This window comes from Bubalus kerabau, chromosome 14, assembly GCF_029407905.1.
Source record: "Bubalus kerabau isolate K-KA32 ecotype Philippines breed swamp buffalo chromosome 14, PCC_UOA_SB_1v2, whole genome shotgun sequence".
Classification (NCBI taxonomy): domain Eukaryota; kingdom Metazoa; phylum Chordata; class Mammalia; order Artiodactyla; family Bovidae; genus Bubalus; species Bubalus kerabau.
In genome coordinates this window covers 25,100,628-25,127,870 of record NC_073637.1, presented here as the reverse complement: position 1 = coordinate 25,127,870, position 27,243 = coordinate 25,100,628, and the positions used below count along the sequence as shown (strand labels likewise).

Here is a 27,243-nt window from a genome sequence, read left to right as displayed (position 1 = left end):
GTTTGAACAACGGGGTTGCTTGATAAGTTCTTTGGACCACTGGTAATCTATCAGTGAGTCATTTTATAAGTCAGCTGTATCTGTGCCATCAGCGGGCAGGCCTATTTTAACCCTGGTTAGGCTTCCTGTTCTATTTGCACACAGTCATGTATGTTCAGTAAGACAACTCAGTTTTAACATTAACAACATACAAGCATGGAAATGCATTGTGGACAAAGTATATGCATGAAAGGTTAAGTGACAAAAACTAAAAAACAATTGGTGATTTTGGATATCTGCTTTTACCCCTCCCGTCTCCCACTCCAAGAGGCCAATAAGCATATTCTAGTGCTAAGAGCCATGTATAGAGCTGTGGATGACCAACGCTGCCATTGTTTAAAAAATGGTGACAAGTTTATGGTATAGACACTAATGCTACCTGATGAAAAAGTATAAAAACCTAGAACACTGACAGATTTTGATGCTGCAGATTAAAAAGAAATTAATTTAATCCTTAATGATCAGTTCTACTGCTATCGTACTGCAAGGCAAACTTTGTGAAGTTTCAAGAGAACTAAAGTTAGCATTGCTGTATTCTCCAACCCAGTTGCTTTTTATTTATTTTTTTCTAATATTTACTGGAAATTCTCTACTTTATTTCAATCCCCTGCTTCCACCCCAGCCAAAGCCATGTTTTGTTTAATGTTTAATACGCCTGTATTATTGGACGATAAAGGTCCCACATCCCCAGTGGCCAGAGAGCCCCATGTCCATGAATTCTGACCTACTTGTAAAAATGACTGAACACACTTTGTAGATGAATAATTAAGAGACACATTTTCTTCCTCTGCTGACTGCCATTTTAATAGAAAAAGAATATAAACTTTTACATTATAAAATATATTTCATTTTTCCCCATAGAAACTTAAAAAACACTAACTACAAAATAAATGGATGCTTAAAAGCAAATTTCACATAGTACTGCACCAGTGAGGGAAAATGTGTATTTGGGCACAAATACCCACTAGATTCTGGGCACAAAACATCAGTGAGCACAGAGAGTAACTCTGGTGAATGATAATCTGACTGCTACATGATCTTTTGGTCTCTCTGTCCCACCTCACTTATGATTCAGAGGTTGATCTTCGGATCAGGTCCCCAAAATAAGCAGTGATTGTCTTCAACCTATTATTAAGAAAGTTTTGTTCTATTTCCACTTGCCCTCCAGGCCCAGCCAAGGATGCCACCTGAAAATGGAACAGAAGAAAGTCATACGCACATAAGCATGATTTCAAAATAAACCTTCCATTCAGATGCTTTATCAAGACAATACCACTCAGGCTTTTAAGACTTTCAAATAATGAGGCATCTCAAATGTTCACTGTCACTTTCCAGGTGAGTATTAGTGAAGTGTTTGGTGGCAGAAATACTTGTTGTTTCAGATACTTTGGCATTATGGGTAGGACCACAGTGCTATGTTATTGTATAAGACCTAATCTCTCCAAAGCCAGAAGTTACAGAACTTAGAGGAACAGAAAACCAACATATTCTTCCCGAATATCAGGTTATTTTTTAAGATAGAACACATCAGAGAGCGAGACAGACCTGTCCATCTCTCACGGGAGCTCCAGCTTCTATGACCTGACTCTCGCTTCCTGGGTGGGCTCTGTGCTGTTCTCCCAGCTTGAATCACCTCCTCCACCTGCTGCTCTTGCATGTGTGTATTTTTAAGTCTCCCCTCCCCACTTATTGTGATTAAATATACTGCTCTTTTTGAAGTCTACTCGTATGTCTACTCGTATACGGTGACTGGCCCTGTTATTGAGAAGCTAAAAGTACCACCAACTCTCCATCTCTGAAGAGTTAACCTCAAAAGGATGCTTCACAAGAGCAATGCTTTACTACCCTAAGTCCTTACACAAAGTTTTATTTTAGTCCAGCATCTTTTGTCTAACCTCTCAGGTCTATTACTAGCAAATACACTCCCTTCTAACCATCACCAGAGACCAGTTTGTTGAGGGTGGCAGGGGGGTGAAGGGAAAGGGGGACAGAGTGGAAGCCTGGGAGTCAGAGACCTGGAGACAGGGAGTGGGGGAGAAAGGGCTCCCGGAGTCCCAGGGACTGCAGTCCTGTCCTTGTAACCGGCAACACTGCAGCTGTGTGTTCTGCACAGAGAGGTGCCGTTTGGAGACAGGGAGTTGGGGAGAGAGGGCTCCCGGAGTACCAGGGACTGGTTTGGAAGTGAGACATCTAATCTCAGTGGTATTACACGTGCTCCACCAGCTTCCAGCGGGAAGTAAGATTTACTGTGTATCATCAATGAGCATGTATTCTACAGTAATTCAACTTCTCCTCAGAAAAACGTCACAGATACAGAAATAGGGAAGAAGCAAAGGTCATTCCATAGTACACGCTGAAAGAAAAAAAAGAGGTTGTCCCACTAGGAAAGTAACAATGTTGATATCAACCTCTTCCACAGAGATGCAAAGAGATGGCTGTGTTTTTATCAATACAGATAGATGACAGCAGAAGCCAAACAGTATCTGTTATAATGAGAAGATGCATGTATACATCCCACTATTGACTAAAAAGGCATAAAGTAATTAAAGTAAAACTAGAAGTGAAAAATAGTGAAGTCATCTCAGAGCAGCAATTATTAGGAAGAAAGAAGTGTTTCGTTTTCTATTTTGATATCTTTGTGCCTAGGCAGTGTATTAAAAAGTAGAGACATCACTTTGCTGACAAAAGTCTGCAGTGTCAAACATATGATTTTTTCAGTAGTCATGTATGGATGTGCGAGCTGGACAATAAAAAAGACTGAGCACCAAAGAACTGATGCCTTTGAACTATGGTGTTGGAGAAGACTCTTGAGAGTCCCTTGGACTGTAAGGAGATCCAACCGGTCAATCCTAAAGGAAATCAACCCTGAATATTCACTGGAAGGATTGATGCTAAAGCTGAAGCTTCAATACTTTGGCCACCTGTTGCAAAGAGCCAACTCATTAGAAAAGACCCTGATGCTGGGAAAGACTGAAGGCAGGAGGAGAAGGGGACAACAGAGGATGAAATGGTTTGATGGCATTGCGGACGCAATGGACGTGAGTTCGAGCAAATTCTGGGAGATGGTGAAGGCCAGGGAAGCCTGGCGTGCTGCAGTCCATGGGGTCACAAATAGCTGGACAGGACTGAGCGACTAAACAACAGCAATCTTTGTGCCGGTCTGATTTTTCACAAGAAAGGGCAAATGAAGAATTTTCTCTTTAACCAATGAAAGGCGTATCGACTAGTGTATTTAAAATATAATTACTTCACAGTAATTTATCTATGAATTAAGATATAACTTAAGCACAGTATTTCTCCCATTCCTTTAAATAATGATTTACATAAAAAAAGTTGAGACTGGCAAAGCAGAAGTCTTCTCTGGGCGTGGGGTGGGGATTGAGAGGAAGAGGAAGGAAAGGAGAGACGCGGTGGGTAAAGAGAAGCGACACTGAGCTGAAACAGCAGCAAAAAATCTGCCGGAACAGGGAGAGCAGAGCACCCAGAGGCAAGCGGCAACATCTCAGTTCTACCCGTAACTTGCTCATCAATGCAGAAAGACATTAAGATGAGGTTTGGCTTCCTAAATCTAAAAAGGAGGAATATTACCAATCTCCCTGAAAAGAGCACCCTGTAATTCATACACAGAATTACATTAAAATGAATCTGAGAAGGTAGGGTTTCCTGCACTTGGGGGTTTTGGGTAGAAAAAGGAATGACGATGTCTTACATGGGAGTTTTTGAGGTCTATGACAGATTATTTTATTCAACAACTAGTGAGTAAATGGCTTAAGGGTTTTTCTTCCAGGCAGTGGAGTGCACCAAAACCAAAACAAAACCAAAGGAAGCATTCGTGAATCTCTCATTCTAGCCAGGAGACTCAGACGATGGACAACTAAAGCAAGTATCGAAAACACCCACCTAGTGTTTAGAAAGAAATTTAAAACAAAATTAGTATGTTACTTTAAGTGTTCTATTTAAAAGTTTCTAACCTTAGCCTTTTTGTGCTTTTAAAAGATATTTTCACAAGTACATACATTTTCAAGGTTAGAATTCTGGAGTTGAAATTATAACTATGTAACTAAAAATTATGTAGTTCAAGGCAATAAATAATATTTTGTTTCAAGCAAACTTATTGCCATCAATTTACAGCTGTCTTTATTTTTCACTAGTAGGTTTAACTGACAAAATGTCATCTGGTTCCTTCCCCTTTTTTAAGTTTAATAAATTGAGAGGGGTGGGGTAAGGAGCAGGAGAAGAAGAGGAAGAAGGAGGAGAGAGGGGAAGAGAAGGAAAGAAGTAAATAGATAAAAATCAGCAGTTCCCAATTACAGGCTATATTTTTGGTATTGGACCAAAATATACTACGATTACCGAAAGAAACGCCAGTCTGTTTGGACAGGAAGTACAACTAAGGACTGAACTCTCATGAACTCGACTTCATGTCAAGCATGCCACTCTGCTCTTTCTAAACCTTGCCGTACCATCTCTTCTCTCATTTAAAAAATCCTACATGTGGTCTACCTGTGGCTGATTCATGTGGATGGATGGCAGAAACCAATACAACAATGTCAAGCAAGCATTTTCCAATTAAAAATAAATTCAAAACGGAAGTTATTAAAATATATCAAACAGATTAAAATTGGGAGAAAAAATCCTATATGTGGATAGATTTTCATTTTAAAAAGAAAAGTTGATTTCCCATAGTAATTTGATCCAAATTCAATACCAGTATAATGCATTTGAAATTTCAAGTTTTTTTTTTACTTTTATTATTCTCTAGTATCATTACTCCCTCTAGCGGTAGAATATGTGAATGAGCTAGCTACCAACTGCAATTCTGGCAGGTGTGTGAAATAAATCAAAATCCAAGAAAAAAAGTTCACTTTGACCTTGGGCAAGTGTTCACTTAGCTAGAAAAAATGTACTCACTCAAACTTTCGTGATAGTGAATTTCCTATTGTCATTCAAGTACCCCAATATCCCATCTAATGTTTAATAGAAGGATCATTTAGCCTCCTGTGAGACTAGTTATGATGTACAATTATTTTTTCTTAAAAAATTTTTTTTAACTTTTCTTGATGTGTAATATTTACATGCGAGAAAAACAGAATTATGGAATAGGCTCAGCCTTATCTTGGAATCTAGAACTGAGTCACATGAATAGCAGATGTTAGGTTTAATATTCAATTTGATATAAAAATACATAAAGCCAGGAGAGAGTGCTTTTTCTTTCTCCTGTCATAGCACACACTACCTGAGAGACCTGATGTTTAGACACAAAGTCTCACCAGTAGATGACAAGCACCAAGATCTAAGATTATCCCCTTAAAACTCAGAGGAAGAGCTGACTTGTTCATTCTGTTTCCTCTTCTTTTAACCCAGAGAATCTCACTTCTGGCTGCACATGACAATCACTTGGGCTGTTTTAAAAATTCATGTGTGGGCCTCATCCTAGAAAATAAACTGGAGAGAATCTTCCCCAGTAGACTTGAGGATCAGTAGTTTAAAAAAGCTACTCAGTGACAACTGTACAAAGAAGAAAACAGGAGAACATCTTCAAGACATTGAATTTAGCAATCGTTTCTGGAGATGACATCAAAAGCACAGGCAACAAACAAAAAAATGAGCTAAGCTGAACTTCATCAAAATGAAAACATTTTGTGCATTAGAAGGCGCTACTGAGAGAGTAAAGAGGGACTTCCCTGGGGAGCCAGTCCCTAGGACTCTGCACCCTCACTGCAGGGAGCTCAGGTTCAGTCCCTGGTCAGGGAACAAAGATCCCCCAGGCTGTGTGGTGTGGCCAGAACAATAAGAGTAACAAAAAACACTTCTGAGGCAACCCATGGGATGAGAGAAAAAACTGGGAAAGCATACATCCAATAAAGGGTTAATACCCAGAAGACACGCACATGAAAAGACGCTCGGCATCACTTAGGAAAGCACAAGCTAAAAGCACAGTGAGGTACCGTTCCATACCCACTAGGATAGTTATTACCAAACAGAGTAACAAATGTTACTGAGACTGTGGGCAAGTCGGAACTCTTGTGACTACTGTTGGGAATGTAAAATCATTCTGCTGCTGTGGAGAACACTCCAAACCTAAAAATAGAATCACCATGTGATCCAGCTGTTCCATTTGTGGATATATAACCAAGAAAGCTGAAAGCAAGGACTTGACCAGACGTGTGTACACCCGTGTTCATAGTGGCATTATCCACAGCAGTCAAAAGGTGGAAACAACCCTGAATGTCCGCAGATGGGTAACAGGACGAACAAAACGTGCGTGCATACAACAGAATGTCATTCAGCCTTAAAAATAAAGGAAGATTCTGACACACGCTACAACACGGATGAACCTTAAGGACATTATACTAAGTGAAAATAGCCAGACACAGAAGGACAAATATCGTATGGCTCCACTTACTGAGGTACATACGAGCAGTCAGATTTACAGACACAGGGTAGAAGGTGGGCGCTGGGGGCAGTGGTGGACGGGATGTGGAGTTGCTTTGTGATGGGTACAGAGCTGCAGTGTCAGAAAACAGAAAAGTCCTGAGGCATATGGTGCTGACGGCTGTCCCACAACACGAATGTATTTAACGCTCCTGGACCGTATGCTTCAGAGTGATTTAGGGTGAATTTTGTCATGAATGTGCTACCACAATTAAAAAAAAAAAAAAAGAAGCCATTCAGGTGATTTAATTTGCAGCCAGATCTGAAACCCAGCATTCCAAAGATTAAGCAGATGAAGCAAAGATGGGAAAGTGTAACAAACAAACACAAGAACATGTTCAGTACGTAAGTGTTACCGGTTAGTAGAGGAGAAGAGAAAAATCTGCAATCTGGAATGTGTGTTTATAAACTAGATTCTGTCATTTTACAGTTTTGGGGGGGCGGGGATGGCGTTTGCACCTCATGGCTTGTGGGATCTTAGTTCCCTGATCAGGGACGGAACCTGTGCCCTCTGCAGTGGCAGCAGTCTTAGCCACTGGACCACTAGGAAGTCCCCGTTTTACAAATATTAAAGATGTCCATTTTCCCTTCTGGGGAAATCATGACATCTTTACCTATTGTTCTTCTTCCAAATCTTAGTAATGTTTACATTCTTTCCACAATAACTTTATGGCAGGATCTTCTGAGTAACAGACACAAGAATTTTTGAACATTTATGGGCTGGAGGGACTGTGAAAACTGGTTTACTTATTTCATTTATTCTTCAAAAAATACATTAGATGGGATAGAAAAAATTTATATATGTGAGGAATGAAGAACAGATAGAAGTAATCTCCCAGAAGGGAAAAGGAGACAAAACACCAGAAAATACAGTTATAGGACATTAACTTTCATGTAATAGATGTCCTGATAAAGGGAAAAAGATGGTGAGAACATAGCTGAATAAATAATGGAGATAATTTCAGAGTTAAATATGATGAACAAAGCTCAGTGAGAGTCAGCTCTCAGAGTACCAAATGGGAGAGAAAGGAAAAACCAACACCCAGCAATGCTGGAGTAAAACTTAAAGATGAAAGACCAAAGATTCTCAACAGCATACTTAGCACAAAGCAGATATGTGATGAAAGTGAAAGTCGCTAATTCAGCTCTTTGCGACCTCATGGACTATACAGTTCATGGAATGCTCTAGGACAGAATACTGGAGTGATAGGTGCTTACAAAACACATTAACGAAAGCATGAAACCAAGACATCCTCAGATCGCTGTGAAGCAGTTATTATTCTCGGGAAAAAACCAACATGTTTAAAATAAATGTTTGTGATATGAACAGAACAGGGACATGTGAATGTCAGTCAAGTGCCCTACACCTCAAGACCACAGAAAAAACTGGTGGTCACATTAAGGTTTCATCTGTCTGTGTATCCATCAAGGCTGTCATTTTCAGGAATACCTAACACCTATTCTCAAGGCAGGCTTCAGTAAAGGTATCTCGGCTATGTCAGGTGTGCAGGACTGGAACACAACACATTCATCCTTTCAGGACATGGAATGAAAAGCTCTGAGTGTTCTGTTTATGGTCATGTACGCCGGGAGCCAAGGAGATGGACAGGATGAAATGGGCATGGGTAGACTTAACTGCTGAGACTTCTAGTTTTCTAATAATAGAAAAAAAAAAGCCAGGCATTGCTCATAAATATGCTCTCAAGTAAAGAAATACCCTGTACCTTTTTCTGTCCAGTCTCTGTAACAGTCACGCCAGAGGTTCATAGAAGATCTTTAGTAATGGCTTACCTGGTCGATATCAGCATTTCTTGGAAGAAAGAAAACGATATTATTAGTGATCTTCTGGGAAAGTCTGAAAATTTCAAAGGTAGACAGTAGTTAAGGAAAAGTAACAAAAACAGCGGTTGATTTCCGATCAGAGATATGGTCTTCAACTGTTATATTATAACCCAAGTGTATTCTGATGTGGAACAGCGCTGTATGTGTGTGTTAGTTGCTCAGTCATGTCCAGCTCTGAGACCCCATGGACTCTAGCCCTCCAGGTTCCTCTATCCATGGAATTTTCCAGGCAAGAAAACTGGCGTGGGTTGCTATTCCCTTCTCCAGGGGTCCTTCCAGACCCAGGGATTGAACGGGGGTCTCCTGCATTACAGGCAGATTCTTTACCACTGAGCCACCTAAGAAGCCCAACAGTACCTCTAATGGGACCTAAAGGAGAACAAAGGTCTGTCTTGTCAAAGTTACGGTTTTCCCAGTGGTCATGCATGGATGTGAGAGTTGGACTGCAAAGAAAGTTGAACACCGAAGAATTGATGCTTTTGAACTGTGGTGCTGGAGAAGGCTCTTGAGAGTCCCCTGGACTGCAAGGAGATCCAACCAGTCCATCCTAAAGGAAATCAGTCCTGGGTGTTCATTGGAAGGACTGATGATGAAGCTGAAACTCCAATACTTTGGTCACCTGATGTGATGAACTGACTCATTAAAAAAAGACCCTGATGCTGGGAAAGATTAAAGGCAGGAAGAGAAGGGGACAACAGAGGATGAGATGGTTGGAGGGCATCACCGACTCAATGGAGATGAGTTTGAGTAAACTCTGGGAATTGGTGATGGACAGGGAGGCCTGGCGTGCTGCAGTCCATGGGGTCACAAAGAGTCAGACACGACTGAGTGACTGAACTGACTGAGCTGTCTCTAACAGGTCAGGGATTAGAAGTTTAATCTATGTATTGGATTATCCTAGGGTAGCAACTGAGAGCTAGAAACACATACTTTCTTTCTGCTATTTCCTAGTTTTTGTGAAAACCGGATGAATGGGAAAGCACAATAACCACATCTTTCTAGTAAAGAATAAAGACATGTAATTCTGTCTACTGTATTTTTTCTAAATTTTAATTAGCGATTTAAAACAATTCCAGTTAAGAGCCATAAATGACTCCTCTGGGGAATTGAGATAAAAGGAAAAATAACACATGCTGCTGCTGCATCGCTTCAGTCATGTCCGACTCTGTGCAACCCCATAGACGGCAGCCCAACAGGCTCCCCCGTCCCTGGGATTCTCCAGGCGAGAACACTGGAGTGGGTTGCCATTTCCTTCTCCAAGGCATGAAAGTGAAAAGTGAAAGTGAAGTCGCTCAGTCGTGCCCGACTCTTCTCAACCCCATAGACTGCAGGCTCTTCCATCCATGGGATTTTCCAGGCAAGAGTACTGGAGTGGGGTGCCATTGCCTTCTGGAACACGTTAGTCTTCCTGAAATAAGGGGTTTGCTCCAGTAACCTGGAGAAGTAACAGGCAGAACTTGGAGACACAGACAACTTAGGTTAGTGTGAGCTGAACAGAAGTCAGGGGACAGTCACCCAGAGCCCAGGAACAGGTCCTGAGGAAACCCCTGATTTCTAGACAGTAATTCCAAACAATTAATGCCCTTTAGTTCTTATTTTCTAATGGGACAACTGGAGAGTAACCAATGGAAATATAACCTCATATTTGCCATAACTTTTGGAGATCAATCACCAGTTAATTTTTATGCAAAACAAACTGGAATCTATCAAGTGCTATTAGCTAACATCTCTCCTGTTCACTAATTTCTCTCTCTCACACACACACACACACACACACACACACACACACACACACACACACGTTTCCTCTCCACAGCACTGTTTGAGTGAACTCTAGGACTTCCAAAGGATATCCATCAGGAGACATCATGGTGCTGATGTCGAATATCTCGGCAGTGGCGTAGTCCGGTCCTCCCCAAGGCGGGCTGAGAAACACGACGTCGGCCTTTAGACTAGAAGCCAGCTGCAGGAAATCTCCACAGATGAACTCGATCTTGTCCACTACACCATAAATTTCTGCATTATTGCGAGCAAGATCGATCTTAACGGGATCAATATCGATGGCAATCACTAAAAATAGGACAAGAAAGAGGAGTTCAATGATACTGATTGTCAGTTGTATGGATGACTGCATCTTCTGAGCAGTCTTTATTTTCTGTGCATTTAAGTCCCTTTTAAAAAGAGTTTTTAAAGGGAGATTTGGCCACATAAATGAGAGAATTTAATTTAAAAATTTCACCTAACCTAGGAAGATTCACTTCCTAGAGAATGGCAACCCACTCCAGTATTCTTGCCTAGAGAATCCCATGGATGGAGGATCCTGGTGGGCTACAGTCCACGGGGTCGCAAAGAGTCGACATGACTGAGCGACTTCACTTTCACTTTCAGGAAGATTCACTTGTGCTGTATCAAGAAAATGAGACCAAGGATGTGGCCTGCAGAGCTGTCTCACTTAGGCCACTGGGCCAAGGCAACCAGTGAGGTGGCTACCCAGCAACCCAAGCCTGGTCTGTGGTCAGAGCTGTACGGTAGACACTTGGGAAGGTGATGGCTGCACAGACAGCTTAGAAATGCTAAGATTTCAGAGAAGGCCAATTTCCTCAAGATGAGGCAATGTCCAAAAGTAGACAGATTTGACAATGTCTACAGAAAGGCAAATAAAACGTTTTGACAAACCTATGTAGCTAACTTATGAAGAAGAGTTGCAAAAACACCTGCTGGTGATGTTTAATGAGACATTTTAGGTAGAGGGAACAGACGTCATGTTTTTACCGCATGGGCTCTCATTTAATTTACTTCAATTGCATAATTAGCAACGCAAACATAAGTTAATTCCGACTTACTCATGTCTTCCAGTAAATTACTCATGTGCACCTGTGTGTGCAACAGGATGTTAGTGGCAATATTTTATGTCTGCAAGGGCGGAGTGCAATCCTGATGCATACACCATGGTTGACAAGGAAACAGCTGTATTACAGAAAATGTTGGTTTCAAGGTTTGTTAATGCTTTGGGGAAATAATGCACTAAGTACATCACTGGAACAATGAATACAGGCACCAACCCTATGTTGCAAAATCATCCATCCACAACACTATTCTTCTAAATAACATTCATATTTATAAAAGGGACAAGGTCCTTTTTAGCTGCTTAATCTGCTGAATTGATAGCATGGAGACAGATGCAGAGATACACTATCAACAGCAAAAATTCAACAGAAAAAAAGTGACTTTCAACACCAACTGTATTTGGCTAATCGCCCTGTTTTCACCTGTGCTCTCTTGGAAGCCATTTTTGTTTTCAGGCCTAACAGAGTGTGAGCAACTCAATCCGGCAGGTGAATGAAGAAGTGCTGATAGGTGCTGGAGGATACCGCGGGGAATTGCAATGTCCAGGAATGGCGGCCATTGGCCACCTTGTCCAGTCTCATAAAGCCTCCCCCTCAACCCATCTCTGGAAACAGCACATATACCACCTACCTGACACAGTTCCTGGCAGATACATAGTAACAGGTTTTCTTTTCTGGGATTCCAAAGTCAAACAACCATGAGGACAGTCTAATATTTAAAAGGTTCTTAGTGTCTTAGGATGTCAAAGCTGAAAGGTATCACAGGGTTCTCTCAATTTAATCTCTCCTTTCCATTAAGATTAAAGGTAGTCTAAAATCATACAGCAGGTGAGGGCAAAGCTGGACCCCACCTCCCCTGGTGCACCATCTACGCTTCTCTTCTTCCAGAGAACAGTCTCTCCCATTTTAATAGTTTTACTTTTATATCATGTTATAATCTTGCTGCTACTGGGCTGGGTCTGTGTGATCTTGGGCAAATTACTGCATGTTTTATTTCTCAGTTTATTTGTTAAATACAGAAAGTATAAAAGATACATATCACAAGACTATTGACTAAATACACTGATACATATTAAACACAACAGTACACAAAGTGTAATCTTAATATATGTTAACTATTATTGTTAAATATTTGGCATTAAATTATCAATGATTATATCTCAGTAAAGATAGGGCTGAAGGAAAATGAAGCATCTGATGAATAAACTGAAATTAATTAATGAGTAAACCACTGATGACCAATTACCTCTCTTCCCTGTTAGGGCAAACTGAATGGTATTTCCTCCAACTCCACAGAAGGCGTCCACAACGGTGCCACTCTCCAAGGACTGGCTGACCCTGCCCGCGATATGCTCGGCGATCTTCTCGGGAGTAACTGAAAACCAGCCCTCTGCAAAGGGAAAGGCTTCTGTTAAGACATTCAGTGTCAAGAAGCCAAGCCAGACACAGACACAGCAAACATTGATGTATACTACTGAATAAATACCCAAAAAACAACTCAGTTTCTCTTTTCAAAAAATCATTTATTATCCAGTTTGAAAGAAAGGTCTACACATTTTGTTATAAATGGAGCAGTACTATCCCCAGTCCCGATTTCCACATAAACAACCAACCACCTCTATTCTTGCCTGATTCTTTTACAAAACGCCTCCAATAACTGAAAGCAATACTGATTTTTCTGTGTGTAGTAACAACTGACTGCCTATCGTGGAAAATAGAAAGGTAGCTGTTCTAGCTGATCAACTCCCCAAACTTCACTGAGGCTCCCAATTAATTCATTCCTAGAGGGGAAGTAATGAACCAGATTTGTACCAGACACTTAGCAAAATCTGCAGAAAGCAAGGATGTGACAACACGACTGTAGGGTTGTCTTCATCTTCAGTAATGAAGTCCTGTGTTCACTCCACAGGAAAAGGACACTGCCCTCCTCCTTCTTGTCCAACAGAAGGAATTTATATTTTTCAGAATATTTCTCTGAACAAAATGATGTACCAATTTTCCTATTCCCTCCCCCTCCTTTTTTAAACCAAAACTTTAAATGGCTCCTCACTGGTAGAAGAATAAACTCATAAACTCCTATTATAGAATTATCAGCTTTTATCCAGTCTTATTTCCCCAACAAACTCTATATATGCTCCCTGATATACAACTTTTACAAATAGTTTTAAGAGGTTCAGGGAATCCTGGAAACTCCACCACAGATCAGTACCTCCTGATTTTGACAGTTAATAAATATTAATAATAAATAATATATAATAAATAAACAGTAGAAATATTTAAGTAGCCCCAACACGAAAATAAGCATCAGTTTGTGCAACTGAGTGTAAGCTAGCTGTTTAAGGTCATGGTAGGAAAGCTGGAGAAAGAATTCAAACTTTCCAGTGTTAACTGATTAACTTACAGCTTTCTGCACATCAGATGTTCTGTTTAATCATCTATCAATTGTGCTAAAAATACAGAATAAACCTGAGTCTGAGTTTAAAAAACACGTTTATATCCAAATTGAGAGACACTGTGGAAGATGACTGGCAGCTATTCTCTAGAAAATGTCAAAGTCATGAAAGGCAAAAAGGTTGAGGAACTGTCCCAGATTAAAGGAAAAGAAACATGAAAATAAATGTAATATACGATCCTACACTGGAAGGAAAAAAATGCTGCAAAGGACATGATTAGGATAATTGATGAAAGGAGAGCACTACTTTGTTGATTATAACATGGTAACAATGTTAAATTTCTAACCTTATCACTGTTACATCATTGTTCTTAGAAAATACACACCAAAGTATTAAGGGGTAGGAGTACCTGGATCAGAAAACACACACACACAGAATGACAAAGCAAATGTGGCAAAACGGTAGAAAGAGCTCAATCTGAGTAGAAGGGATATGAAAGTTTCTTACAATTCTTGTAATTTTTCTATAAATCTGAAATTATTTCAAAACTAAGTTAAAAAGTACACATCCACGTTACCTCTGTCTAATTTAATCCCATCATCGAAACGGGAGAAGAGCCTGTACCTCTGAGCCCAGTACTTCACAAGCTCAGGCACGGCAGCGATGTCAGGGGGCAGATTCAGCCCCTTTTTGTTCTTCTTTTTCTTTTTCTTCTTTTTCTGACTTTCAGCTAGAACAAAAGAACAGAACCAATATAGATGGTGACTACAGAAAGAGGAAATCACAGGTAAAGTTATCTAAAGTGTGGTTACATCAAATAACTAGAGTTTGGGGCTGCGCTCCAGAACACGCAGCCTACAGAGCAGCGTGGTGGCAGACGCCAGTCTAATGGCATCGATGAAAGTGCTCAAATAGCTCCCTATGTGAGTTAACTTTTTATTTTACTGTGCTTGTGCAGCCAAGGGGGCTCTGAGTCTGGAGGTGTAGATGATCGTAAACGGTAACGAGGGAAAGGCACACTGAGAGCAATGACCTTCCGCCCGTGACAGTGTGAGCACATTCTCACCTTCAGCCTCTTCCTGGCGAGGGTCCGAAGCAGCCTGCGGCACGCAGGCCTCCGTATCTGTCCCGGCGGCTTCTGGGCTGGCCCCGTCATGCTTCTCTGCTCCCACTGCCCGGGCTGGACACACAGCAGGACGCTGTCCAGGTTCTGCCTCACTCGTTTCCACCGGCTCATCCCCCTTCTCCACAGACACTTCTGGTTCCTCGGAGCCACTGCTTGTGCAAGTCTCGCGCACGTTGTTATGAGAAACCGACTCTGGCGATGCTTCTTCATCCACTGGTTCCTTAACCCATTTTAGAAATTTTTCTACCTGAAATGTTAAGATGTTACAAGCATGAATTAATTCTCTGTTACAAAGAACATGTCTACCTGCTTTACCATTTTTGACCTGACAAGCTGCGTCACAGTATTAGCTCAGATATGTACACTACATCATACAAGTTAAGTAATTCCAACCTAAATGTTACCTGGATATACCATGACCTCACTTAAACACAACACGATGACCTTCCTGCATGCAATCAACACTAAGAGCATAAAGGTCTCTGTTCCAGTAACTTTCCATTAGGTCTTCTAACAATATAACCATAATATACATTACCATTACAAATGCACTCACCTATTGTTGAGCCATAACTTTTAGTTTTTCCAACTATACAGAATTTTCTACAATGGCCCAGGCTATCTGATCTATGTTAAATGGTACTCAGCATCAGAGAAGAATTCTACAAAGATTTAGTGTCAATCCATCTAAAGAAAATGTGAGCTGCCTTCTAATGAAGCAGCAGAGTCAGTAAAGTGATTCCTAAGAAACAGGTTTCTTCTTTGAAATGCGAACAAGGCTCAAGGTCAGATGATGCACAATTCCATGCAATTTTCTAACGTGAATATTCTTCATAACAGATCTTCCTGATCTTCCTAAGAGTCAGAAGATGAGAATAAGAGTGGCAGAGAGGCAATGGGCAGAGACCACAACCCAGAACCTTCCTTTGGGGGCACCAATCGGATACTAAGGGCACAACAGCCACACTGATTTTACTTTCTCAGCCCACACAGCAGTTATGTTTCAGCTCTTCAGCTATGGACGAATGTACGGGACTACCACATCCAACACAGTTTAGGAAGACCTGTTAGACTGATTAAACTGGTACTAGGAAATTTGTTCCAGATATAGCCAGGGCCACTCACATAGTAAAATAACACCACAAACCAAGCAATCTGAAATACAGTAAAAATAAAACCAGCGATAAATCTGTAGGATGTTTTAGAAGGATGGTGAAGTTAAGGAAAGATAATGTATGCTAAGGGTAAAACAAGTCATCATGGGGCTTGAGACCTTGCTTCATTGCTCTACAGAGCTGCCCCAGAGGTGGCAGACGCAAAACTGCTCACTGGATGGAGCTCTTTTTCTGTAACAGAGAAGGATCACTCAAGAAATGGAGCAAAAGCAACTCTAATTACTTTTGTTTCCTAGGTTCTCAGAAGGCTGGTACAGCAAAATCCGAGAGAGGGGACATGCGTGCTCCAGTTAACACTGTGAGTCACTAAATTAGCCGTGGGGCTCATGACAGCAGGGTGAACTTGTCTGTGCGAAGTTAAGATTGATCACCTCTGCTGCTGCTGCTGCTGCTGCTAAGTCACTTCAGTAGTGTCCGACTCTGTCGACCCCATGGACTGCAGCCTACCAGGCTATTCCGTCCATGGGATTCTCCAGGCAAGAACACTGGAGTGGGTTGCCATTTCCTTCTCCAGTGGATTAAAGTGGAAAGTGAAAGTGAAGTCGCTCAGTCGTGTCTGACTCTTATCTACCAGTCGTGTCTACCAGGCTCCTCCATCCATGGGATTTTCCAGGCAACAGTACTGGAGTGGGGTGCCATTGCCTTCTCCCCAATCACCTCTAGGTGACCTCAAAATTAAGGCTTACAGTAGCTGCTGTCAGAAATCAGGCCTCCAAGATGGTACTTAGCCTGAAACAGATGAGACGTCACTGCACACATCAGACAACATCCCCTATTTACTGTTCCACATGTTACTACTTTGTAGATTTCAAACATCCCCATCAGACCACCCCCAAATTACCTATTCTGCAAATTTCATTCACACAATAAAAGCCTTGAGGAAGCAAATGGAACAGAATTTTTGGTGCCCTGACCACCAGAAGAAGCAGGGTTCTCATTCACAAACAACAAATAAGCAGCCAGGGTCACAAACTCAGACTAGGTTTGTAAATATGGAGCAAATGTTACACACACCTTACTCAAAGTTCTGCTTTTCTTAAAACCAGTTTTCTCTGACTCTTCAGTGAAGAAGATGTGCTTGTTTTTCATATTGATTTGTCGTCTCATGTCCAAGGACTTTGACTTCCGCTTCATGTTCTTCTGCAGATACCTGACCCGCCGGTGACTGAAGTTTGAAATTCCTCCATATCTGTGACCAAACCAAAAGGAGTGGACTCAGACATGAGGGTCTATGGATTTCTTTATACGAAAAGAGAAGAAACTAACAATTTTCACTATTTCCTATTAGCAGTCGATACTTTCATTTCATTTTTTTAAATTATGGAAATTACAAAATAAAGTTAAACATGCAGAGGACTGCAGAGGACTTTTTAAGGTCTAGCTTGTAGATTAATTCTCAAGGAAATGTGCAACACCAATGGTGGGAATAATATCAACACATCTTACCTAAAACAGAAAGGAGAAATTATATTGTAAAATGCAACAAAGTAACAGCAGGAAACTATAATCCCAATGTTTGTTGGGGAAAATACAATTTTTTTCACAGTAAGGTGATGCCAAAGCTCTTCTAACCCTGTTCTGGATATGTTCAAATTATCTTGAAAGTGGCCACTAGATTCTTAAATCAATCTGAACTCACCTAAGAAGTAAACCCCCATTACTAAAGTAACTAGAGAACATCTGCTGATCTAACCATGTGAATTTTTCCAGTCCTAGAAGACAAATGTCCGTTGTGAAGCCTTCACTGACTCTCTGAAGCCTCACTAACTGCCTCCTACAGACTACTGGGGACCTATAGTATAACATACAATTCAGCACTTAAACTCTGAAGAGTTTGGCTTTAAATGTCAAGTGTATCTTCCACCCATACTATAAACTTAATAAAAAGTATATCTTACCCTTCTCTTTTACTGAAATTGTGTGCTCCAAATAGAAGAACAGTTAAGTTAAATTCCAGGTAACAGAATAAATCTCTGAATATATATCAGCAAGAGCTACCTAAGTGATTTCTCAATGAAATTACATGTGGCTAGAAATAAATTCTGCCAGGAATTTTAAAATGTGGCAGTTATCAGGAAAACCCTTTATATTATTAACTTCTATAAACTCTAGCCTTAAATGATTATATGGCTTGGAGTACAAAGAGATGATTACAATTTTGTAGACTAAAAACATTGGATTTTAGTTATTAACACTGAGTTAATAATGTGAATATATCAACTGCACAGTGTTAGCTGTACAATTCTTACTAATAAGAGAGGTTAGTGCTTTGACTGTAACACGTCAAATGCCATGAAATATGTAACCAGCATTCCCTATCTGAGTATCAAGAGAGCTTGAGGACTGCTAAGTGGTTTAAGATTTCTAGAAGACAACAGCGTTGATGGAACATTACTTTTGCCCTGAGCCGTGCTTGAATCCTAGAAGAGAACCATCGTTGTCAAAGTCTGAGTCCGGGTTTTCATCGAGGTCCAGCTCATGACTAAACAAACAAAGCAAACAGTGATAAGCCATTAACTACAGAGTCCACTAGTTCAGGCAAATATTAAAAGTCAACCCATGCAAACTTTCCCATCACAACAGTCAACCACAGTTCACAAACCCAGAAAGACAGGAAGAAGTGCAGTTCAATCAGGATTTACCAAATGAGATCAATTACCTAGCAGTGTTTGGGACACAGTAACAAGCATTCAAATCTTAAGTCAAGTAATTATCTCTATTCCTGAACATGGTACAAATAAAGATTTCTCCATTTTCTTTCGGAAAAACACCAGTTCACCTGTAGCCTTAACTAATCTCCTAGGTGATATCTCTAGAGGTTTTCCTTAAAAGCAAACAAGGAAATACAGAAGAAAAAATAATGTTAAGAAGGTTCTGATATAAGTGATATTAAGTAACTCAGCGTCGTTGTTTAGTCACTAAGTCACGGCCCACTCTTTTCGACCACATGGACTATTGCCTAGTAGGCTCCTCTGTCCATGGCACTTCCCAGCAAGTCGGTTGCCATTGCCTTTTCCAGGGATCTTCTGGACCCAGGAATGGAACCCATGTCTCCTGTGTTGCAGGCGGCTTCTTTAGCACTGAGCCACCATCACCACCTTTTGTGGAAATCTTCTAGTGACCTCTACTACGTGGGTGACAGTAACAAATGAAAATGATGAGAAATAACTCTTGAAAATTAAGTTAAGCTCACTGTATGTGTATGTAGAACCTACGAGGTCCCAAGAATGTAAGTACACACAATAGTCTCTGCCTATAAAGACCAGTAGAAACTGAGGAGTTAGCAAGAACATGTGCTGTTCGGAAAGAGCAGGTAGAGGTGTGCTCTCCTGCAGTAAGCTCTCAAGTTCTAAAGAGTGCTGGTGTGTGCTGGAGAGAAAGGTGGTGAGTGACTCGCCTCCTCTTGAGTTTGCTTCGCTTCTCTTCAGGCGGATCGTCTCCACTCTCGTCCCCATCAGTCCCACTGCGGTGGTGTCCATCTCTGACTGTGTTTGCTTCTGAGGACTCCTGTGAATCTAAAGAGGTGGAGATATCACAGTGAGTTTCTGTCCCTGGTTTGACAACTCTTCTGTCATTTCCAAAGGCAATCAACATCTTCCAGGACCTTTCCTGCAAAGAACTGCATGGCAGACCACATCTATTTATTCTGTGTATCCACATACAGAATCCTCAGCTAGGTCTATGAAAGTCTGAAAGTTCCCATGATCTAACTACTTGAAATGTCAACTCTAAGAAATTCCATGGTGGTCCAGAGGTTAAGATTTGGTGCTTTCATGCCTTCACTGTTCTGGCCTGGGTTTGATCCCTGGTTGGGGAACTAAGATCCCTCAAGCCAGGGGGTAGGCAAAGTGAAAAAAAAAAAAGTGAACTATGAAACTACTTTTCCTCATGGCTGTCCAAATCTATACAAATTAATCCACAAAGCTACCTCTGTGACATCTGTTAGCTGTCACACTTTGATGAAATCCTAATCTAAGTAACTCTATAGATGGCATGGTCACATTTAATTAAAAACAACTTCTCTTTCTTAAGAGGCTGCTGCTGCTAAGTCACTTCAGTCGTGTCCGACTCTGTGCGACCCCAGAGACGGCAGCCCACCAGGCTCTGCTGTCCCTGGGATTCTCCAGGCAAGAACACTGGAGTGGGTTGCCATTTCCTTCTCCAATGCATGGAAGTGAAAAGTGAAAGTGAAGTCACTCAGTCGTGTCCGACTCTTAGCGACCCCATGGACTGCAGCCTACCAGGCTCCTCCATCCATGGGATTTTCCAGGCAAGAGTACTGGAGTGGGGTGCCATTGCCTTCTCCGTCTTAAGAGGCAAATATATCTAATGGTCTCTAATAGAGCTCTTAATAACGGAAATTAAAAAAAGCAAGCACCAAAAAATCTTGGCCAGTCTTACCCTGAGCTGGCTGGTCTGTGCTTCTGCTCCCAGACGAGCTGCTTTCTGTGTTTCCTCCATGACTCGGTTCACTGTGGCCAGAAGCAGGGCATTCTCTTCTGCTGGGAACTTCACTCAAACACTGACGTCCATCACAACTTAGGGAGGGATCTAGTTGTCTCTGTTCTACTTTCTCTGAATTCAGACTTATATTACTAATTCCATTGAGAATTTCACTGTGATCTTTATCACTTGAACTAGAGCTTTCGCTGCCAACAGATAAAGATGGAGAAAAAAGTTCATCTGCTTTCATGTGATTTTCATCTTTCTTGTCAACTTCTATTTCAGACCCACCAGGGTCTGTATCCTGGCTTTGTGAGGCATCAAAAGTCCAGCCCTGAGCTTCCCAATACTGAAACTGTTCCAGATAGTACCAATACATCTGACTGTAGTGCTGCTCCCACTCCTCCTTTGTGTCTGGAACATTCCATGGTTCTGGACACAGGGTCTGATCTGCATGTTTCTCTTGCCAGCTTTGCCACAGCAGTCCTCCACCGTATTCATTCCAGTACTTTCCCCACATCTCTGTAATTTCCGGCTTTGGACCTACTGTGTTTTCAATGGGAAAACTTTCAGCCTCAATGCCTTTTTGGCTTTGAAGTTTGTACTTTCTAGTGTTCTCATTCTCAGATGAAGAAGGATCGTCCGAAGCCGAAACGTCATCTTCTTCACATTGTCTCCAAGATTCTCTCTTAATCTCATCTAAGTACTTCTTTTGATGTTTTTTCTTTTTCTTTTTCATTATTTTAACTTTGTTTCTAGTATTCATAGATTCCTACAAAGAGAAATAACTTGAATATAAACTGCACTTCAGAAACTATAACAATAGGTAGAATCTAAATCTATCTTGACATTAAACAAAATACCCTTAACCTCCTAACCTGGGTTTTAATGACACAAACAAGTGAATGGTACTATCTACGTTTCTAAAAAGAGGAATCCTCATGCACGAGACATATCACAACCAGAACCATAAGTTCTAGTTATCTTATAAATACGTACATACATTTAAAAACAGGTGTATGCGTGTGTGCTAAGTCGCTTTAGTCTTGTCCGACTCTGCGACCGTATGGACTGTAGCCCACCAGGCTCCTCTGTCCATGGGATTCTCCAGGCAAGAATACTGGAGTGGGTTGCCATGCCCTTCTCCAGGGGATCTTCCCAACCCAGGGATCAAATCAGTGTCTCTTATGTCTCCTGCGTTGGCAGGCTGATTCCTTACCACTAGCGCCACCTGGGAAGCGTCCTAATTCAAGAAAGCATTAGATTTGGGGTAAAAAAAATTCCATGTGATATTTTATGAAGAAAATTAAGAAACAAACAATTAAAGTAAACTAATAATCACCTCAAAATTCTTATGTGCGGACATCCTACCGAATTGAAGGGGCAATCCCATACTCCTCATGAGTTCAGCCTCGGAATCCAGTTCACTCTCATCTGGGTCTGGGCATCTGTTGTCATGAGGCTCTGCAGGGCCCTGGGAGTGGCCACCTTCCTCCTCTTCCGTGGCTTGTTTGCCTACACACAGTGGTTGTTATGTTAGCTTAGCTTCAGAGAAGATTTAAATGCAAGTTTTATCATCCTCATTTTAATGAAAAAGAACTTGAGATCCAGAATTACTACATGACTTGCTCAAAGTAAAGGTGTGCAAATGTGACAATTTTTAAGGGGAAGAAAAATAAAAGGAAGAAAAAAGGAATTGATGGGACTGTGGACTACTGAGGAAACAGCCTCCTAGAGCCAGGAGACAGCTTCTAGTCTGGCTTCGCCTGCTGCTGTCCACCCAGCTGCCCACTCAGCTCACCGCACAGAGTGCCTCCTCCTGCTCAGCACTGTGCTGTGACTGAGGATGTGTGAGGGAACACAGCAGGGAGGCCCTGGGGAAAACAGCCCCATTTCCACATTTCCATCTGCAGCACCGCTGCACTAGAGCAGTGGGTTTAACATGATGACTTGGGGAGTTATTTTAGGAGTTGGTAATAAGAGAAGTGAGAGGCAGGTCTTTAGGCCCTTCACGGGTACTTCAATCTCAACTGGCATTTACAGCCTGGGACTCTGTGGGAAAGTTCATTTAATGAAAGGTTTCACTATTAAAAAGGTCTGAAATCCACTGAACTGGAAGATCCTTTCAAGCTCCCTGATTAGAGAAAACCTGTTTTATTACAACAAAACGAGTTTTACTTTATCCTATTACAGTTATCCAAAAGTAGATCATAGCACTAATTGGACAAAAGCCACTCAAATGCTCTATTTAGAAAATGTGAGACAAACACTCTATACGAGCATACTCAATTAAGGCCGAGCTGCACCGCAGCTAAATAATCTTAGGCAACAGAATGGAAATCTTACACTGCACAGATGAAGCCTGAAAAAAAGAGATCCTATGGGCAGAAATTCTACTAAAAGCCAAAGGGGGAAAGATACCGATTTAGGTATTAAAGGAGACTCCACTCGCCAGCCCACATAATGAACTCATGGAGGCTCAGGAGCGCAAACAGGGAAGATGGATTAGCTACATATGCCGTAAGCTCCCTCGGGCTATGCATATTCCCTCAAGTTCAGTGGGACCCTAGGGTCTAGAGGAATCTTACTTGTATAGTGTCACACTGAAACACAACCAAACATTCTACCAGGTGGTAAGTGACGATGCAATGATGGCTCCGTCACGTGAGAGCTGGGGAATTTCTCAGGTCACATGACACGCCACCTGTGCTGGTTTTACCTACACCTTGGGCTGCAGTCTTCCCTCTGTGTCTGGAGGAACATAAAGATCCACGTGGAAGGGACAAATGGGGTCCTGACAGGCAAGTCTGACAGAGACCCAGGTGGTTTTCGGGTGAGGCTCAAAGTATAGACGAGATTCTACTTGTCATGTGGGAGAGTTAATACAGATGGTAGCCACCTTACTTCAGGCCAGACTGTGGATGTTCACTTGGAGTTGACCCTGAACCATTTACCTATAAAACTGCTGAAGGACTGAAACAAGGAGGCTGTAAGAGTGAAGTGGCTCCAATGCCTGGGGAGCCTAACCCAGCAAACCAAAACCCAAGCCAGAGCACTGGGATCCGAGAACATGAAACTTAAGCACACCATGCATGAGCAGCCAAGTAAGCTTTCCCAAATAAGGCAACGACTTAAACTACGACCAGTCAAATAACCTCCCTGCTTCGCTTCCGCACCTTCTCTACACAGTATTACGGCTAACTTCAGTAAAAAAGGGGCCATACGGCTTTACACCGTATTACCTGCACTGTTGTCATCTTTAACGCAGTAGCCCTTCAATCCCAAATTGTACAATTTCCGATCTCTGTGAAGCAAAGCAAAGAGTCAATACTGACAAAATTAAACTAGAGAAAAAACAAGGTTAAGGCAGCACAGATTAATAACAAGGGTAAAAAACAGAAAAGCTCTCTGCTAACACATTATTCTTATCTGTAATACAGAGGTGATAATACATAGCTACAGGGTTCTAACAAGGATTGACTGTACATGTAAATCACTTGGTATAATCCTATACAAGGCACACTACAATGATAACTACTAATTATTAAAGTTAAGTGGCAGCTCTGGATATTGGGGGAAGAATCTGATCCTCCTTGTGATATACAAACAGGGAAAGATTCTATAAATTTGCAGTAAGAAGTCAGCATAAATGTCAGAAGATTTATCTTACAGATTTACAAATCCATGTGCAGACACTACTCCATCTGCAAATAGGACTAGTAGACAAGACAGTCATGGTCTGAGCTGGTTTTGGAAACTAACATAAAATGAAGTTCTTACTAAACTGAAACATAAATCAAGATTAAACAATTTGGTCTCAGTGAGTTCTAAAAACAGTGACTAGATAAAACTTTTCTTTACGTATCTTTACAATTTTTTCTTTACTGAGAGAGGAATTTCATAACCAAAATAAACCTAGCAGAACACTTAAAATAAAGGGGGGCGGATTTTATTATTATCTTTCTACCAGGAAATCAAGCTGTAGTACATTCCCCTGTATCTGCCACGACAAGGCCATCTGCAAGAAGAGCTAATACAACTTTTCTAATGGAGTAACAATAAATCCAACAAAACAAAACTCTTGTACACTTGATGTATTTCATATTCCCTGTTTATTTATTTTTTGGTACTTCATGAGATATAATGTAGATGGTGATTTAGAAGGACAGTGAATGGGGAAGGGATGAAATGCAATTAGCAATATGCCCTCTGACCCCCAACAACTTGGGGCCCCAGTGGGTGGGAGGGCAGCCACAAAAGGGCCAGAGTGGTGTGCCTGCCAAGACCCAACGATATGGAACTCCGTGCTGCCCACAGTGGCAGCCTGCCTGCCTGCCTTCTGGAGCCTGGGGCAGCCTAGTAGGCCGTGCCAGGTACAGAGGATGGAGCAGAAGACCCTTGTCCGTGGCTAAGGAGCAAGGGAGACAGGTGTCCAAGGTTGTCACCAGTCTACCCCAAAGCTACAGATGATCTGAGGCAGAAAGACTGCCAGCTCTCACATTTCTATGGAAATTCTTTTTCCCACTTAGGGCAACTTTCAAACATCTCTAAGAGCGCTCATCACCAGGGAAGGTGCATTTCTGATGCTGAGTATTCGAAGAATTTCCTGTTACACCTAAGAGATCTCTATAGAGCAATCTTTGAGTTTGCTAAGTGTAACTCAGTTCACAAAAGAGTGATTTGGGACGTGTTATCTGGAGCTGGTGGGCTTCCCTGGTGACCCAGCTGGTAAACAATCTGCCTGCCATGCAGGAGAGACAGGGCTGATCCCTGGGTCGGGAAGATCCCCTGGAGAAGGTAATGGCAACCCACTCCAGTATTCTTGCCTGGAGAATTCCATGGACAGAGGAGCATGGCGGGCTAAAGTCCATAGGATCACAATGGGAGACGACTGAGCGAGTAAGCACATACACACATACAGCTGGACCTGGGACATGATAAAGACCAAGTGAACGGTAACTGCTGAACTGAATTGTAAGGCTGGAGACCAGACCTGCGGTGGAGGGACGCCAGGAAGACACTGCCCTCTAAGAGGCCTGGCCAAGCAGCTCATCATCATACCTTGAATACAACGACCATCACAATCGTTTCTAAGTCGGCTTTTTCTCACAGCACCAGACACATGGGTGGTCAAAATACAGGCGAGTAAATGACTCTTGGAAATCTCTGAAGTGGAAGTAGCCATTTCTCTACTGTAAAGGGATCATGCATTCATGAAAGCAGTCAAAAGGATAGGGAATCCTTTCTGAAACGGCTGAAAGGGGAGCATAGAGATGTTTTGACTTGCCCACTGCCCACACAGCTCATTTGCCGCAGAGCTGGGATGTGAAACCAGATATTCTGTCTCTAAGGACAGTGCTCTTAAATTCTGGCTTGAGCATGTGTTGTGGGGAAAAGTGCCCAGGGGAAATGACTTTGTTTTTGCTTTGTATGAAATCCTAGAGATCACCACTAGACAACATCACATGGGTGTAATACCAGAAAGTATATTTCACTTTCTTCAGTTTCCAGAGAAAGTGTTAGTCGCTCAGGCGTGTCTGACTCTTTGCGACCTCATAGACTGTAGCCCGCCAGACTCCTCCGCCCATGGGATTCTCCAGGCAAGAATACTGGAGTGGGTTGCCATTTCCTTCTCCAGGGGATATTCCAGACCCAGGGATTGAGCCCGGGTTACCTGCATTGTAGGCGGATCCTTTACCATCTGAGCCACCAGGGAAGCCTAACATTTTTTTTTTCCCCCTAACATTTTTTTTTAAAAAGATGTTAACCAAAAGTCAGTCATCTTCAAACCTTCACCGTGTGACGTCACATCCCTGATCAATTTCATTCGCATTTCACTCCCCTTGCTTGTAACCGTCCTCTCAGGTGGCGAGTGGAAAATAACACCCACCGGGCACCACGTTTTCCCCTAACAGCCCACAGTGCAGATTTCCTCCTTTACTTCAGGGCCGCAGGCGACCACCCCCTGACGCCCGAGGACGTTTTCCCCTTTTTCGTAAGCATCACGGTACCCGAAGGTTGGACGCGCTGGCCGCGGTTCTAGGGCTCCATCACCACGGGTCTGCAGTCCCCACAGGTCGGGGACCACGGGGAGCGGCCCGTGTCCGACTTACTCCACAAACGCCCGCGAGCAGAGGCAGAGGATGCGCGAGCCCTCCCGCAGGTCTTCGAGGAAGAGACACATCTCCGCCACAGGCCTCCACTTCTCGCAGTACATCACAGCGCCTCAGAGGAGGCGGCCACGCTGCAAACGACGCGGGCCGGCCACCGCGTCGCGGTTCGACTGCCCGGGGCCGAGGGGCGGACGGAGGAAGAACCCCTTGCTGTAGGGCACGAACCGGCCCGGGACGGCTCAAGCTGGTCGCAAGCGAGTAGCTGCCGCCGGAAGTGGTTCGGGAGGGCGGTACAGGAAAGGGCGGGACGACGAGCGGTGTAGCACACAACACTGTCCGGGATGCAGCCGGCGCTTGGCTTTTCCCTCCCGCGTCGCTCGGGAAGAACGGCTGCTCGAGTGTCTCCGCTTCCCCGGGTGAGCCATTGAGGAGCTCTCGCCGCTGCTCCAGGGTGAGGGCGAGCCGAGCCGCCTCTGCTTTTCGCTCTAGGTGCGTCGTCCGCGTCTGGGCTTCGAACTCTGCGCTCCTCGGCCCCCGGCCAGTCTCCCGGGCCGCGGCTCCAAGGCCGCGCGTCTGGTCTCATCGGGGCCCCGCAGAGTCCCCAGGCTCCCCCTGGACTCGGGATTCGGCTCGGGCCCCGGAGTGGCCGGCAGGGGAGGCCCTGCCTGGGTGACAACGAGCCAGTTCACCTTGGCCCGCATCTCCCCCCACCACGCCCCAACGCTGCAGTTCGGCGGGTGTGGCCTCCACTTGGGTTGGGGGCGAGGTGTCTCCGCTCCCTGCCTGCCTCCGGGGCCGCTCTGATGAGGATGCTAGTGGCACCCCTTTGTG

The 27,243-nt window shown here is 42.8% G+C and overlaps 2 protein-coding genes across 9 annotated transcripts in view; one reads left to right on the top strand and one right to left on the bottom strand.

Annotated features, from left to right (window-relative positions):
• Window positions 1-816: 816 nt before the first annotated feature.
• TGS1 (trimethylguanosine synthase 1) lies at window positions 817-26,712 on the bottom strand. Of its 2 annotated transcripts, none has more exons than XM_055546017.1 (13): window positions 26,413-26,712; window positions 23,542-23,603; window positions 21,642-21,814; window positions 20,258-21,071; window positions 19,254-19,371; window positions 18,252-18,338; window positions 16,871-17,045; window positions 14,622-14,928; window positions 14,133-14,285; window positions 12,409-12,552; window positions 10,170-10,386; window positions 8,266-8,344; window positions 817-1,226 (listed from the first exon to the last, which is right to left on the bottom strand). In XM_055546017.1, the coding sequence occupies exons 1-13, from the start codon at window positions 26,514-26,516 to the stop codon at window positions 1,104-1,106; spliced, it is 2,556 nt and encodes an 851-aa protein (XP_055401992.1). In that variant the 5' UTR covers window positions 26,517-26,712; the 3' UTR covers window positions 817-1,103. The 2 variants fall into 2 exon arrangements, with proteins under 2 accessions (XP_055401992.1, XP_055401993.1); XM_055546018.1 differs by having other exon boundaries at window positions 26,311-26,450.
• TMEM68 (transmembrane protein 68) overlaps window positions 26,701-27,243 on the top strand; it is a 36,351-nt gene continuing 35,808 nt past the window's right edge. For 2 of the 7 annotated variants that reach the window (XM_055546023.1, XM_055546022.1), the window contains exon 1: window positions 26,707-26,828. The gene's annotated coding sequence lies outside the window, so the exon portion shown is untranslated. Of the gene's footprint in view, window positions 26,902-27,243 lie in introns of all 7 variants that reach the window. The other 5 variants (XM_055546024.1, XM_055546025.1, XR_008702150.1 and 2 more) reach the window with 5 other exon arrangements.

Excerpts from the sequence above, each read along its gene's own strand:
- TGS1 (XM_055546017.1), bottom strand. The coding sequence starts at position 26,516 with ATGTACTGCGAGAAGTGGAGGCCTGTGGCGGAGATGTGTCTCTTCCTC. Across the intron at positions 10,387-12,408 it reads TGCCCTAACAGGGAAGAGAG|TGATTGCCATCGATATTGAT; the intron begins GTAATTGGTCAT and ends TCCTATTTTTAG. Across the intron at positions 1,227-8,265 it reads GAAATGCTGATATCGACCAG|GTGGCATCCTTGGCTGGGCC; the intron begins GTAAGCCATTAC and ends TTCCATTTTCAG.